Raw genomic sequence first — 14,245 nt, 5'->3', positions numbered from 1 at the left:
ACCGCTAACATACGCGCGTTCGCCTCGGGTCAGCACAGCTGACCTCTTCCCGATCACTATTCACTCTTCATTACCCATTCCGCGAGGCACATAACCCAGGGAACCCTCCCCCAAGGGGCTAGGCGTCTGCAAAGTTTCTCTCGGACACAACAAAACTAAAACTAACGATCGACGCTTACGAAAACAAGTGCCTGGGAAATCAACCTAACTTACGTACCCCGCACTTCAAAATAGAATTTGCACAGATGCAAGTGGAAGGTATTGTCGAGATTAACCACATGAATAGCTTGCGGATATCCCAGACAATATCGGAGAAGGGAGGCTCCCGCTCCCGCTCCTTCTACCCACAATATATTCGCTGACCTGTCGTGAGTGTCAAACCTACATCAAAGCTTATCACGTAAACCACGGAACAGAATCGCATCACATCGCATCAATACACAGAAAAAATAATAATGAACGTCAACATACATCACAACTCTCGGCGAGAAAATGTCAAAAGCCCATCCGAGCCATTCCGCCCAGCCAACCTAGCAATGCTATGTATAGGCTTTCATGCGGACAATAACCACGCCACGCCAAGCCAAGAGGTCCAGCCCCCCTTGGAACCAGTAAGCATCGCCCGCAACTGTCGTAAGTCCGAACGTCACTCAGCTAATCATGACATCGGATGCTTCCTTCTTGAAAGAGCGCGCGAGAGTGACGAAAACTTTGCATTGGATACCCAGGCTGGGTTTAATTCTGAATATATGTTATATTCCACGGAGCGCCAAGATCATGATGTGGTATACGCGATAGATTGCGGGTCATATCCACCATCTACGCGTTTCGCCGCAGCTTAGGCTGTCTCAACGTATGAGTCTGTGCAAGTAAACTCCGTCAATGGTCATGGGATGTTTTATTGTCGCTGCAAGAGACCTCGCATCCTCAGATACGCGCACAATGCCATAACACAACGCGGATCATCTATGACACGGAAGGATCATTCTGACAATAAAAGAAGACAACATGTACCGCGCGGCCGTGTGTGGGACACAAACTATCGTTGACGCGTCAAATTACACGTGACTGAATCAAGAAAAACTAATACTAACAGTGTTTCCCTTGCCTTGTATCTAGATCTTCATATGATTGGACAGACGCATCGGGAGAGATTACGTCTGGGTGATATCAGAACCTAGTGTCTGGTATCGGAGTAGTATCTGCGCGAGGGGGGCCCGGACGTTCAGAAATGGCATAGTTGCAAAACCGACTCGATACCAAATTTCAACCCGTCCGTTCGAGCTTTAATCCCGGAGGGAAATGTTTCCGACCAGGTGTGGTTCCTCGAAGCTTGAATACTTCCTTCCCTATTCCCTATTCCCCAGTAGAGCGATAGCCTCCTCGGGTGACAAACCCCGCTCCTCCTTGGCTTTTTACTTTACCTGAATGATGAATGTAAACGTTAGATCTTGATTTGTTCATTTTGAAATTCGACATACATGCATAGCCAATCGCAACTCTGATAAATTGCATCATCGCCCGGGCGGACTCAGGGAGGGTCGAGCGCGCGCTCATCTATGACATTGCCAACCCGTTCACAGGCTGTCCTTTCATCGTTAGCTTTAGACTGTCTAGAACAGAAAAAAAAATGTTCTGCTCGAAAAAAACAAATGCTCATTGAATGTCAATGGACAAGCGGCGTTTACCGCGCCACCGCCCGAATTCATCGTGTCTTTTTGTGCTTGAAATATCAAATCGACGATACGACAGGTACTTACTAGTACCCTACTAAGTGATACCGTGGTTGGAGGGTCGCAATAATCAATTGTCGTACGTTCCTGGCGGTAATGGGACGGAGACGGTACTGAACCTCCGTTGATGCGAGAGTGAAAATCCCGTCGTTGGAGCCTGAGTCCCGCCCTAGTCTCAGGAACGTCCCTTAAGCTGGGGAAAATGCCAGAATGGTCTAGGTTGGAATTGAATCTGAACTTGCTTTTGTGCTTTCATGTTGCATGCATCGTAACGCGTTTGCATAGTCCAGACGCTACTTGCGAGAGGTGAGAAGTATTCAGTATTGGATCAACTTTGATTTGATAAACTCATATAAAGTTTATACCTTGCAGGACGGCGTCCCGCACTTCGACCGACCCTCCAACGGATAGAGGTTTCTAACTCGAGAAACCAACATTTGCAACCTCCGACACCGCGACGCCCGTACATCCAAAACACGAATCCACCGTCCACAACTTGCGCCAAGTATCTGGAACTACCAGCACTGCCGGTACTAGGATGTAGGATCTATTCGGATGCGTTGACCTCTCCGTTGACAGATACGATGGATGTAGCATAGGCCTATCATATCTGTCAAAAAAAAACGTATGATTTCGATCATCTTCAAAAGGTTAGTTGCTATGCATTGACGGCTTACCACGTATGCACATTGCGCAACCTGATTAATGATTCTTTTTCATTGCCAGTCGCGGTGTCACCATTGCCTACGATGTCCATTAACATTAAGTAGCTATAGCCTGCTATCATACAAGATTCCCTCGGCCATATGAATGTTCACCGGTTGCCTGTAACTGTTATGGGTGACAGAACGTTGACCGGATCTGCCAAGTCAAAGACTAAAAGATTGAGACGAGCTCAAGAATGCAGGATATCTTGGACTCCGGTGTTGGTACTCGTGCTTCAGCCTAATGAAACAAGATGAAATTCGTGCCAGACTCAATCAGGGTTCTCCAAAAGATCCGCGGCTCGAATACTACATAATCCAACGTGCCGCTCATCGCAGTTCGACGCGTTCCCCCGGACCCTGCCCCACACACTAGTCCTACTATATGTAGGAATCAATAGAAGCCGACGTTGCTCCGCTATTGGATGTTACAGGATGTTACCCGTGAATCACGGTGGACCACTATCCAGCCTCGATTTCCCGGAAATCAAATCAAGTGGTTCGGTGCCGTTAGAACGCCTTGCAATGTCGGAATTGCGTGCACTGTGAGTGCCACTCATGATCAACGTTGCAGCCTGGGCCCTGCACAACTCAAGCAGTAACCCAGACACCGCATGGCATTAATACTTATGTCAACAACCTTGCTTGGATCTGAGTTGGAATAGGTAAGTTCGAAGTCAATATACTTAATCTGCCTGGCTCATGCTGTGTTCTGACAGGCTGATCGAAACCATGGTTCTGGCTGGTATCCTTCTCGTGCAGGGTACGTGCAGATGTAAATGTTGTCAACGAAACTAGTCGTTGCTCGATGATTCTAACCAGGCCTCTTCTGGACGCAAGAGACAACCCGGGCATCAACGACCACGACATTTGTTCGACAGCACAAAGGAATTGAAAGGATGCTACCAGATGCTACCCTATGCTAGCGTGACAAGTCAGCTCAACTGTTATATGATACATTAATTAACGACCTGCCTTTTTATCTGCTAATAAGTACGTGCAACTGAGGCCAGGGAAAGGCTATCCCGGCGACCCAACTCGGTGGTTGATTGGCTGTTGTAAACGTAATATGTATCGAGAACTAGCTTCGACGCAGCATGATGAGGAATTCATCTTGACACATGAGCCTATCTCACTCTATCTCAGTGTACAACCCTCGAGTTACTTTTCCCCTTCTTGCTCAACTTCGTGATCATCACCAGCTTGGTGCATTTCGGGAAGGGTAGGCGGTGTTTTCACCCATTGGTCTGATCACTGATGTACATTAATGTCACGAAGTGTCACAGGAGGTCGTGTGATGGTCAAGTTGCTCAGTTGGCCTAGACCCTGAAAGATGGCCGTGATGGGAAAATTGTACCCGTGATCACTGGAATTGAGATCACAAACATTGATCTGATTGAACCACTGTTTCCTTCTTTCCTCCGTCGTCTCTTCCTTTCTTGCTTACTCTGCACTTGAGCCATCTCGATCTTCTTTTCACTCAAATGATGCTGAGATGGTTCGAACCTGAGATATTTGTAGCATAGATCGAGTGTAGATAACCAAATACAGCAGGGTTCTTCGCAGACATGCCACAAAGACGAAAGACCGGCGCTTCGGAAAGCTTATAAACAACCACCAGCATCAAGTGAGATGAGCATTAGAGCCGCACAGTCGGACAACTTGTGGACGGAAACACCATTGGTCTATTCCAGCCATATTTCGGATATCATCGGATGTTCTGCCTATCTGAAGCTTGAGGTGCGATAGACATTTGGACCACGTGTGACTCATCGAACAGGCGCACCTCGTACAGAATTTACAACCTTCCCAATCGTTCAAATATCGAGGCATCTCTAAATTCGCGCAACAATGCAAGGAGAAACATGGCCCCTCGGTGCATCTGATGATTGCCTCGGGCGGAAATGCAGGTCTGGCTGCGGCAGTTGCAGCACGTGCTTTGGGAGTGAAATGCACGGTGTTCCTTCCAATCAATATAAGTAACGAAACGCAACAGGCTCTCCGAAAGCATGGTGCAGACGTTGTAACAATTGGGGAGGTCTACTCCCAAACACTGGCCGCGCTCCGAGATGCCGTGAAGAAGGAGATAAATGGGTGAGTGGAAGACTCACCTACCACTTACAGCGATCTAACCCCATCTTAGCGTTCTGGTGCCAGCATATGACTCGCCGGTATGCTGGGATGGACATTCGTCCATGGTGACCGAGATGCAGAAACAACTTCCGAGGCAACCAGATGCCATATTCTGCAGTGTCGGTGGGGGAGGCCTTATCGGAGGCATCATACAAGGTTGCAAGAACGTCGGGTGGGATGAAGGTAATTGAAATTCTGAACCGCACACCCACGCCTCTAAGTCGCACTTGATGAAAGTGCCGATCGTGGCGCTCGAAACTACTGGCTCCAACTGCTTCTACAACGCCATCGCCATCAATACCCAGGACTTCACTTCCAAGGTCCCTATCATACCCTCCACTGAAGTAGAGGACAGTTCTCCCTATACCATTGAAATCGTCGGTGAATACAACGTTGCTATACCGCACATGAAATCACTGAAATCGCGAGCCGCATCTCTCGGTGCGACCTCACCAGCTGCTGGCGTGGTTAGAATGGCAGTCGATCGTGCTGGAGGAATAAAATGCGTGTGCGTCTCAGATGAGATGGCCATGCGCACTGCAAGATTATTTGGAGGTGAGTCTCCGTGCGATGTTAAACGCTATGCTAACGCAATAACCACTTTGCCAGACGATCACAAAATGCTGACGGAACTCGCTTGTTCGACAACTTTGACTCCTGGATACAACCGCGAGTTTCTCTCGCACATCCTCGGGCCAAAGTTTTCGGCGCTTTCTCCAGAAGAGAGGAAGGAGAAGTGCCTCGTTTTCGTTGTATGCGGTGGAGTCAAAATCTCTTTTGAGGAGATGAGGGAATTCGAAGAGATTGTCGCGGCGGCACAGGTGGAAAACTCTTGGCGCGTGCAAATTGACGGTGAAGAGATTCAGGTGCCTAAGCAATGAGACTGGAACATGGATTGAAACAGATACATTGATACAATACGGAGAGCCCGGATGAAGTAAATGCATGCATTTGGGAAGAAGCAAGGGAAACCTACCAACTACAAGTGACTTGTAAATGCCACGCGTAATGAGAACTTCAGACGACATACCACTACCATGCACTACCACCATTTGAACCACCCGTTTGAACTCTGCACAACTACTTCTGACTGAGTTTGAAGTTCTTTCTCCCGCTCCATTCGTCGCGCAAGTTTTCCCGCCTTTATTCTTGCCAACTCTTCTCGGACGGCAGTTTGATCTGTTGGTATTTTCTGCATGGGTCGTAAACGCACTGAGAGCATCACATTAAGCCAAGAAAACTCACGCTGTGTGTCCTATCCGAGGCCGGGAATAGATGATCCTTATACTGGTGATAATTGTCAATGATGGATTCGTCTACAAGCAAAAGTTGGACCCACGGGAAGGACGTGGTGATGGTACCAAGCAGGATCACCGAAATGAAGCAAGGCCATGACGGGAACGAACAAGTATAGACCAAATTTAAAAACTTCAAGATTTGGACCACCCATGGCAAATGTTTAATGCAGGGGATGTGCGTTTACTCCCAATTTACTGTCACATAGAAACGATCACGTGACTCAAAAAAAGTCGCGTTCCAACTTCCTACTCGTATTGTCCGCTAGTTCAAACTCACTGGAGCATCTTCTACAGACCTACAGGGTGACCACAGACTGGAACGAACATGGCGCGGAAAGAGGGTGAAGATGAACAGAACCAAGTCCAGCGGAAGCCCCGAGGAACGCGTCCCAGCATCGATCGGTTTCCTCTTGGAGTTGGTCGTCCTGATACCTCCCATGTAGGTAAGACTTGAACAAGCGAACAAGCAAATAATGTTCCTACATATTTGGCCTGCTTACGCAACTTCCAGCCTCTCGGGCTGCCCCAGTCGACCCTCCTTTCCCACTACAGAGCAAACAGCAAAGCAAACAATGCTCCTCCATATTTGATCTGTTTACGCAACCTCCAGCCTCTCGGGCTGCCCCAGTCGACCCTCCTTTCCCACTACAGAGCAAACAGCAGAAACGCCAACTTACCCCAGAGCTCGAGCCCACAAAGCAAGCGGCCAAACGTGCACGAACCGAAACCCATGTTCCTCGCAATCATGAACGGTTTTGGCTACCAGACGGAAATTGTATCCTTGAATTCGACAGTATCCGCTTCAGGGTGCATCAATCGTGGCTTGCGCAGCATTCAAAAAACATTGCAGGTCTGCTCGCCAAGAAAGGTATTAAACTTGAAGTGATTACACTTGAACCAAGTGAGTGTCGATTCAATCTCAAAGCAGTAGATTTTGAGGCGCTGCTTTTGCTATATGAAAACCCTGGGTAAGTATCTACTCACATCTGGACCTTGTATTGTGCTGGCTAACGAATGGGTTAGGAATTACCGCAACACCATCGAACCTCTCATTCTGATGTCCCTCATTCGCGCGGCGTCATGGCTTGGTTTTGACTCCGACTTTGAATGGCTCGTGAAGGAGCTAGAAGCTTTCTGGCCATCCAACCTTAAAGAACTATCTGCCAACCCAGTGCCGCGCCGCGATGCTTCGGAGGTGGTTGCCCTTGCACGAATGTGCAACATTGATGGGCTGTTGAAGCCTGCATTCTACGATATGGCAAGGACACCCGGATTCGGTCTGAACGAACTCAAGGAACCAGAGCAAATCAGCCATGCGGACATGCTGCGCCTTGTACGGATGAGAGTATCTGAGTGACATATGGCTAAAGGTAGTTGTGCGCGAGGATCCTCATCTAGTCTGCCAAAACCTCCGTGGTGCACTATCCGGGAATGCCAAAGGAACCTCAGGTCTTTCGGAAAATACTGACAAGAAACCTCCACTCGGCTCTACCTCCCCTGCTAGTGTGGCTAGCAAGTGCCTTTTGGAGACTGTGAGACGCGAGGCGTGGATTCGGCTCGTGTACGACTCAGATATTTTCACCTTGTATCAGCACGACCCACTGTGCGGACTAGAAGCTTTAATAAACCTTCAGTGGACGAATGAGTGGTGCAGAGATTGTAAGGATGCAATGCGGGCTGATTGGCGTACAGTGCAGAAGAGTATTTGGGAGAAGATCGACGAGTATTTGAAGGAAGATTGACCAGCAGATCGGATGTTGCAGTAAGTTACCTCACTCGCAAGGTTTCTTGCTCCCCCAATAATTCAAGTTTTCACTCAGACAAGAAGCATCGCGCACCATTTTATCTCGCTAGAGTTGCGCGGGGCCAGCGTTCATGGCAGTCCAGGATTCTTTGTGGTACAGGTTCTGAAATTTAGTCTACAAGTTTTATTACACTTATTAATATCGTAGCGGCGCTTGGCTGCGCCAGTCCCCTACTCCTACGGCAGGCCGCAGTAGTAATGCTGGTCATATCAGAACATCATCTCTGAGATTGATGATTCTTCTTCGCAGAACAAACTGAAAGATACCAAGTTGATGCATAGTCTCGCTGAGTAACTAGGTCCCGCGTCTTGAGGGTAACCGTCTATCATATATCTTATGTTGACATGTCATCGATTTATCACTGGTATGCGGTTATTACCATTGACATGATGGCTATCACAAAATAGGAGTAAGTACTAGCGCTAGTCAGACACGATCGCGCGACTTTCCATCCTGCGATTGATTAGCCCCATCGTAACTAATTACTTATCTCGTCTGCTAAGTCAAACCCGGTTTGATCACTGCACTCATCTTCTCCCGACCTGAAGCTTGAAGGGCGACCGCAGACCGTAGATCAACATGGCACGACGAGGGGATGAAAATATACATAATCTCCAAAGCAATCCGGGAGATTCAGAAGTCTCGAGGAACGTGATCCAGCGCTCGGCCTCTCCGTTGGAGTAGCCCTGAAAGCTCCGACGCAGGTAAGACTCATAGAACGCAAACCAGCGAACAATGCTCCTACATATGTGCACTACTCACGCGACTTTAGTTCCCGCCGCTTCACGCGACCCAGCCCAGAGCACAATGCGCAAACGCCAGCTTACGCCAGGGCCCGAGCCCGCAAAAAAAAAGAACTGAACGCGCACGAGCCGACAACCTTGCTGAGCAACTTCAAAAGCATGAGCGGTTTTGGCTAGCAGATGGAAATGCTGTCATTGAACTTGAGGGTATACACCAATACGATTCATTACGATCTATTCATCGAGGTTCATCGTCAATGAACCGTCCCCAATATCTGTAACACAGTGGAAACATTACCTCAGGCTGTACGATGCAGAGATGTGTTTAGCAGTATTATCGAGATCGCCAATGAGAAACGATCAAGTTATTAGGTGAACTTCGGCATCCCAACTACGGCAAAACATTTACTCACCTCGGGCGAGACAGACAAGTTGGACATGGTGCAACGCCAATACGATTCGTTACGATCTGTTCATCGAAGTTCACCGTCAACCGACCATCATAAATATGTGTGACAGAATGGAAAAATTACCTCAGAGAGGTGCAGTCCAAACGACATTTTTATATGTAGGACACTCAAACCGGAGACTCGCGACTAGTATTCGACGATAGATTATTCGAGAAGGGATGGAAAGCCTCCAGTCAGCCGTTCATTCGCATGTAGCACAAAACTGGACAAGGTAACTACCATCATCGTGTGTATGCCTCGTGCCACCACAGATAGAAGCAGACAGCATCGAACAAGATCTCAAGACTCGTCGTGCTCGGATAGGAAAGAGAGGGAAATGAGATTTTGGAGGACTAACTTATCGTAATCCGGGCAGATTGGCTCGCTGCTGCCCATTGCCTGTGCAGATACGTGTTGGACAACGATTGTCATTCCAGACAGCGTCGAAGTCCTTACTTGCTTTGCTCTCGGATAATGTTGATAAAGCAGGCACACGATGGGCACACTCAAATTCATGCAAGACGTGTTGTCCAGTGCACTGCAGTGATGGGTCTGGGAGCTGGAATGCCGCTTACATAGAAGTTGAGAGGGCTCCAAAAACGCACGCGACGTGAGTGGGGCCCATGGGAAGGCAACACCGTGACGGACCCGGGGAAATGGAATAGTGAGACGGTCATGATCAAAACAACGCAAAAAAAATTGCCTGGTGCATGTTTGCTAGCTTGAAACTTTCAAGCATTTCCTCTTCCTCTCATTTTCTTCATCGCTGCATCATACAGCCCGCTCGCTCGTTTCCACAATTATCTCGCTCGCTCGCATATTTTCGCTCGCCCTCCATTCCCAGAATTTAATGCAATCTCGTCATAATATTTGCCTCGTACTTTGTTTATATATTCGAATACCCGTACACGAATACCCGCTACTAGCATAGTATATCAATATATCGTTTTTAATGGTCATTCAATCAGCCCGCATGTCGAGTTTTCCCGCCCACCCAGCGGCGATCTCGCCAGCGTTCGAACCGAGCTGATGCTCGGTCCCAGCCCAACCACTGTTTGTCTGACCTTCGATATAGATGCGATAGACGAAGCTGGGAGTGGCTGCTTGTGTTGTTCTAGCTCGCTACGCAGTGGTCACTGTTCGACCTATTACTCTTGTTCCCAATATCAGATGGAGTCCAACTACAAACTTCGGTGCCTTATGTTGGGCGAAAATCACGACCATATCTTCCCGGTCGACATTCGAGACACGCAGACCGTCGGGGACCTTAAAGACTTGATCAAGGAAAAGAAGAAGCCGGAATTTGATGATATTGCCGCTCATAGACTCCAGCTACAGCAGGTGAGTCATCTGATGCCTACGATTGGATGCTGATGATCTGATACTTTGGAAGGTCAACCTGCCTGTCGACGAGACGCTCAAAGACTGTCTTGACAATCTTACACCAGAGCAATTCTTACCATCTGTGACTCAATTGTCCAACCTGTTCGACGATCGACACATCAAAGAACGCCTGCATATCGTTGTCCAAGTTCAAAAGCCACCTGAGCCTGCCGGTGAGTTGTCTGTCAATATTGCCACTCTTTCCATCCATACTGATGGCGGTTTGATTAGGGTCTTCTAGACCGCTCCACCTTAAGCTCAACTGCCTTGTGTTGCGCGAACATCGCAACAATATCTTCTCGGTCTACATTCGAGACACGGAGAACGTCGCGGACCTTAAATACTTGATCAAGGAAAAGAAGAGGCCAGAATTTGATGATATTGCCGCTCATAGACTCAAGCTACAGCAGGTGAGTCATCTGATGCCTACGATTGGATGCTGATGTTCTGATACTTTAGAAGGTCAACCTGCCTGTCAACGAGACGCTCAAATACTGTCTTGACAATCTTACACCAGAGCAATTCTTATCACCTGTGACTAAATTGCTCAAAGTTTTTAAATATCGACCCGACGAAGAACACCTGCATATTGTTGTCCAATCGCCGCATACAGGTGAGTTGTTTGTCAGTTTGCCACCCATTCCTTGAACACTGATCAGCACCGCGTCTGGTTCTTAGTTCCTGTGGTGCCACAGATTTCAGTTGTTGGTCGACGATTGACTTATCTCCAGAAGAGCACAGGTCCTCCGTCAGCTGGTGCAAAATTGGCCACATTCTCTGCAACACAGGAGAAGGAAGAGTACCTTTGCAATCGTCCTCGCAGAGCCGCGGACTCTCTTCCAGTTACTCTTCTTGAACGTATCTTCGCCGAATTCGTGGATGATTGTCAAAATTATCAACCAACTGCCTACGATAACGACTTTGTTTTGCAACTTTCGGAAAATATGTCCTCCTTCTATCCCGATGAGCTCACGCGGATGAATGTATTCAGGTAACTGCTCTGCAACTACGGTATTCCACTCGAGGCTTCTATGATTGGCTCGACAAAATGTATGACAGACGGACATCTTTTGTCCCCCAACAGACAGTTTGTGCAGGTGATAATAGAGGGGAAGAACGAGATCGGAAGCGGCGGTGCCGAACCATTCGCGGAGGCAATGTTGCACTACCGGAAGTTTATGGAAAACTCGCAGATTGAGATAGTGAGGCTCCGGTCTGTGATTCCATGCATCCATATCATTGTGTTCGGTTAGTTCATTTGATCAAATTCATTGCTAAAGTGCTTTATTGACCACAACTAGGCGCCTGCATTGGCTTTGCTGGCTCTGTTTTCATCGAAAAGGTCCAATGTGATGTCCCATCATTCCTCTGTTTTGTCATATAACAGACCTCCCTATGCAAGTGATGGCGGCTCGTACTTTCGGAGCTCTGAAAATCGCCACCGAGAAACTCGGAAAGCTGTACTCCCAACCAATTCCCCTCCTCGAAGACGAAGATGCATCTCTAGGATGTCCTTATCCTCGGGATTATACCCATTCAGGAGATCACATTCAGCAATTCTCGTATGATGAAACTCAGAGCCTCAGGGATCGACTTATCTTCTTCGGGAAAACGGTCGGCGATGTGGCTGGGAGTGGGAGAAAGATATGTATCAAGTTCGTCAGGCACTATTCACGTGAGGCCCACGACTTCTGTGCGGGAAAAGGGCACGCTCCGAAACTTATCGCCTACAACACTTTAGCCGGTGGCTGGAATATGGTGGTTATGGATGTGCTTGATATTGATGATGGTCGCTCTGCGCAACGGCCTAGCTCATATCGATCGCTGAGTGCGATGGCTGTTTTGGACCGCCAGCCGCTGAAGGAGGCCATCTCATCTCTTATCAAGAAGTTACACGCTGACGGCTACGTTCATGGCGACCTTCGGGATATGAATTTCGTTGTGAGGGACAACAATAAAGACTTCATGCTGCTCGATTTCAATTGGGCTGGACTGACCGAAAAGGCCCATTATCCTATGTATGTTAATCGGAAGGATATTTGACGTCCTGGTGGTGCGTCGGATGGGGAGAAGATTATGGCGGAGCATGACTTGGATATGCTGAAACATCTATTTCATACTCAGGAAGATGGTCGGGAGATGGCTGCAAAGCGCCGCCGTATTTCTACTGGTGAAGAGTCGGCAATGGACATTCCATGATTCACGCAGATTGATTCATAATTTGTTGTACAAAAGTCCAATTTGGTTAATACCAGTCTGTTTTGTTTTTCATAAAGCTATCATACAGTGACTTTGAGAGAATAGTGACATAGATCAGTTTCCAAAGTTCCGTCGCATTTGCTGATCCCACCAGCCTCTGGCAGGAAGTTCCTGGTTGGTTGATAGAGGATGGTAGGATTGCCAGGCGGTTTGGCGGTAGGCTGGAACCCTAACCTATGCATCAAACGCTTCGAGTCTAGATAGCATATACATTTGACTCACCGAGGATGGTCCGTCACCTTTGTTTTGGTGTTTCACTCTGCTTGAGGTCTTGAGGCCTGGTTCGCCATTTCGCCATAGAGTACTACTTAGAACCTCCTGATCAAATCCGAGATGAGTTTATAAAGTTTACCGCGTGGAGTTGCGGCGGTCACTATGATTTTCCCAAATGTGACATGGCTGGATATATGTAGGTCAGCGCAAATTTACTTCCTTTGACACTTTCACCGCATCAGCCGAACAAGCTGGATATCCACAAAGCAAACCCTGGGGTCAACAAGGTCATAGTAGAGAAGTGCACCCATCCATAGTAGCATCATCCAAAGTCAGCTGAACATCTTTTAATTCTATCCCGTGGTCCACATCCATTTTTGTCGCAACATGTGTCTAGTGCCTTTCGATTCATAATCAAGATTCGATGCCCTTCCTCGACGCCCATTCCTGGGCTTTCTCAACTTGACTTTGTTAGCATATACACCCAAGCTTTTCCAGGCTTATGGTTCGCAAATTATTGTTCGGACGTGTCTTCTCGAAATCAAGGGACACCGACCGACCTCCAACACCCCTTCCAAAATCACCACCACTTTCTCCGATTAGCCTTGCCTTGCCTCTCCCCGTAGGCAGCAAGTTCAAGGAGGAAGCTGTATCCGCCATTTTTACAGCCACCGCTCCTACAGAAAGTCTTACAGGCTCAATCAGGTCGTATTCATCCCCCATGTCTCCAGAGTTCTCCCCGATATCATCCAATCCCAGTACTGTGGCTTCATTTGAGTTTCTGTCCCCGCTCTCCACAGTATGTCAGGATATCTGGAAAAATTCACGATTAGCTAACGTAAATTCTGTAAAGGGGGTTCGTCTGAGATTCGTTCTATAAAAAAAAAAGGAATCCTAAAAAGTCACGTGACGCCTTATTCTAGCCCAAGATGAACTCGAGAATTGCCGCCTGGTGGCAGTACTAGTACTATCTACAGTCTATGAGAAATGCTAAGTAAAACTAGAGCGGAAACACGAGAAAATACACTCGTAAAACATAGGCAAGCATATGTGAACGAAAATGATAGATTTGAGGGAGCTTGCATGTAAATTTACAAGTACGTGGCACCGGGCACATCCGCAGGGAGGGAGCCTGCCCAGAAGTTCGGAATTTACAAAATTTACAAAATTTACCGTGTATTTCTCACTGTCCCGCACTTTCCTCACTTTACTGACTCAAAATCACACTTTACTGGACTTTACATTAATGTATTGCACTCACACTCCCTTATCTCTACCTTCTCCTTCTCTCCCTCGAACTCATCCTACACAGCTGCCATAAACAGGTGCGGCTGTGTTCCAGTCACGTGACAGAGCTTTCCTCCGCTCTGAACCTTCTTCGTCACTGTCGTGCGCAACGCTGGAGGTGAATGCTGCCAACAACGCAACAACAACTCCCCTGGAGAAGAAATACTGTATGTCATTTTTTTTCCTCATGCTTCTCAGTACTCACATTATACAGGGCCTCTGGACTACTGCACTTCCA

General features: G+C 47.8%; 5 protein-coding genes across 5 annotated transcripts; 4 read left to right on the top strand and 1 right to left on the bottom strand.

Annotated features, from left to right (window-relative positions):
* The first annotated feature begins 1,849 nt into the window (after positions 1-1,849).
* EDB91DRAFT_164227 (uncharacterized protein) lies at positions 1,850-2,521 on the top strand. Its single transcript, XM_041326280.1, has 4 exons — positions 1,850-2,039; positions 2,092-2,273; positions 2,328-2,383; positions 2,460-2,521. Exons 1-3 carry the CDS (start codon positions 1,936-1,938, stop codon positions 2,330-2,332), a joined length of 291 nt encoding a protein of 96 aa, XP_041170053.1. The 5' UTR covers positions 1,850-1,935; the 3' UTR covers positions 2,333-2,383; positions 2,460-2,521.
* A 1,548-nt stretch (positions 2,522-4,069) lies between these two features.
* Positions 4,070-5,451, top strand: EDB91DRAFT_1240095 (tryptophan synthase beta subunit-like PLP-dependent enzyme; the record flags this gene model as incomplete). The annotated part of the gene is made up of 4 exons (XM_041321960.1): positions 4,070-4,177; positions 4,233-4,531; positions 4,581-4,753; positions 4,808-5,451. The coding sequence occupies 4 exons, from the start codon at positions 4,070-4,072 to the stop codon at positions 5,449-5,451; spliced, it is 1,224 nt and encodes a 407-aa protein (XP_041170052.1).
* On the bottom strand, positions 5,440-6,028 carry EDB91DRAFT_1172636 (uncharacterized protein). The gene is made up of 4 exons (XM_041320264.1): positions 5,910-6,028; positions 5,816-5,857; positions 5,601-5,762; positions 5,440-5,549 (listed from the first exon to the last, which is right to left on the bottom strand). The coding sequence occupies exons 1-3, from the start codon at positions 6,018-6,020 to the stop codon at positions 5,613-5,615; spliced, it is 303 nt and encodes a 100-aa protein (XP_041170051.1). The 5' UTR covers positions 6,021-6,028; the 3' UTR covers positions 5,440-5,549; positions 5,601-5,612.
* Positions 6,029-6,193: 165 nt separating this feature from the next.
* On the top strand, positions 6,194-7,610 carry EDB91DRAFT_1255617 (uncharacterized protein; the record flags this gene model as incomplete). The annotated part of the gene is made up of 4 exons (XM_041324012.1): positions 6,194-6,311; positions 6,380-6,836; positions 6,892-7,201; positions 7,239-7,610. The coding sequence occupies 4 exons, from the start codon at positions 6,194-6,196 to the stop codon at positions 7,608-7,610; spliced, it is 1,257 nt and encodes a 418-aa protein (XP_041170050.1).
* Positions 7,611-10,065: 2,455 nt separating this feature from the next.
* Positions 10,066-12,291, top strand: EDB91DRAFT_1255616 (uncharacterized protein; the record flags this gene model as incomplete). The annotated part of the gene is made up of 8 exons (XM_041324011.1): positions 10,066-10,206; positions 10,259-10,421; positions 10,480-10,658; positions 10,708-10,861; positions 10,927-11,239; positions 11,333-11,496; positions 11,550-11,597; positions 11,651-12,291. The coding sequence occupies 8 exons, from the start codon at positions 10,066-10,068 to the stop codon at positions 12,289-12,291; spliced, it is 1,803 nt and encodes a 600-aa protein (XP_041170049.1).
* Between the last annotated feature and the right edge of the window lie 1,954 nt (positions 12,292-14,245).

Source organism: Suillus paluster, assembly GCF_016628075.1.
Source record: "Suillus paluster strain FC165 chromosome Unknown EDB91scaffold_148, whole genome shotgun sequence".
In the NCBI taxonomy this organism is placed as follows: domain Eukaryota; kingdom Fungi; phylum Basidiomycota; class Agaricomycetes; order Boletales; family Suillaceae; genus Suillus; species Suillus paluster.
This window is presented reverse-complemented; position numbering and strand designations above follow the sequence as displayed.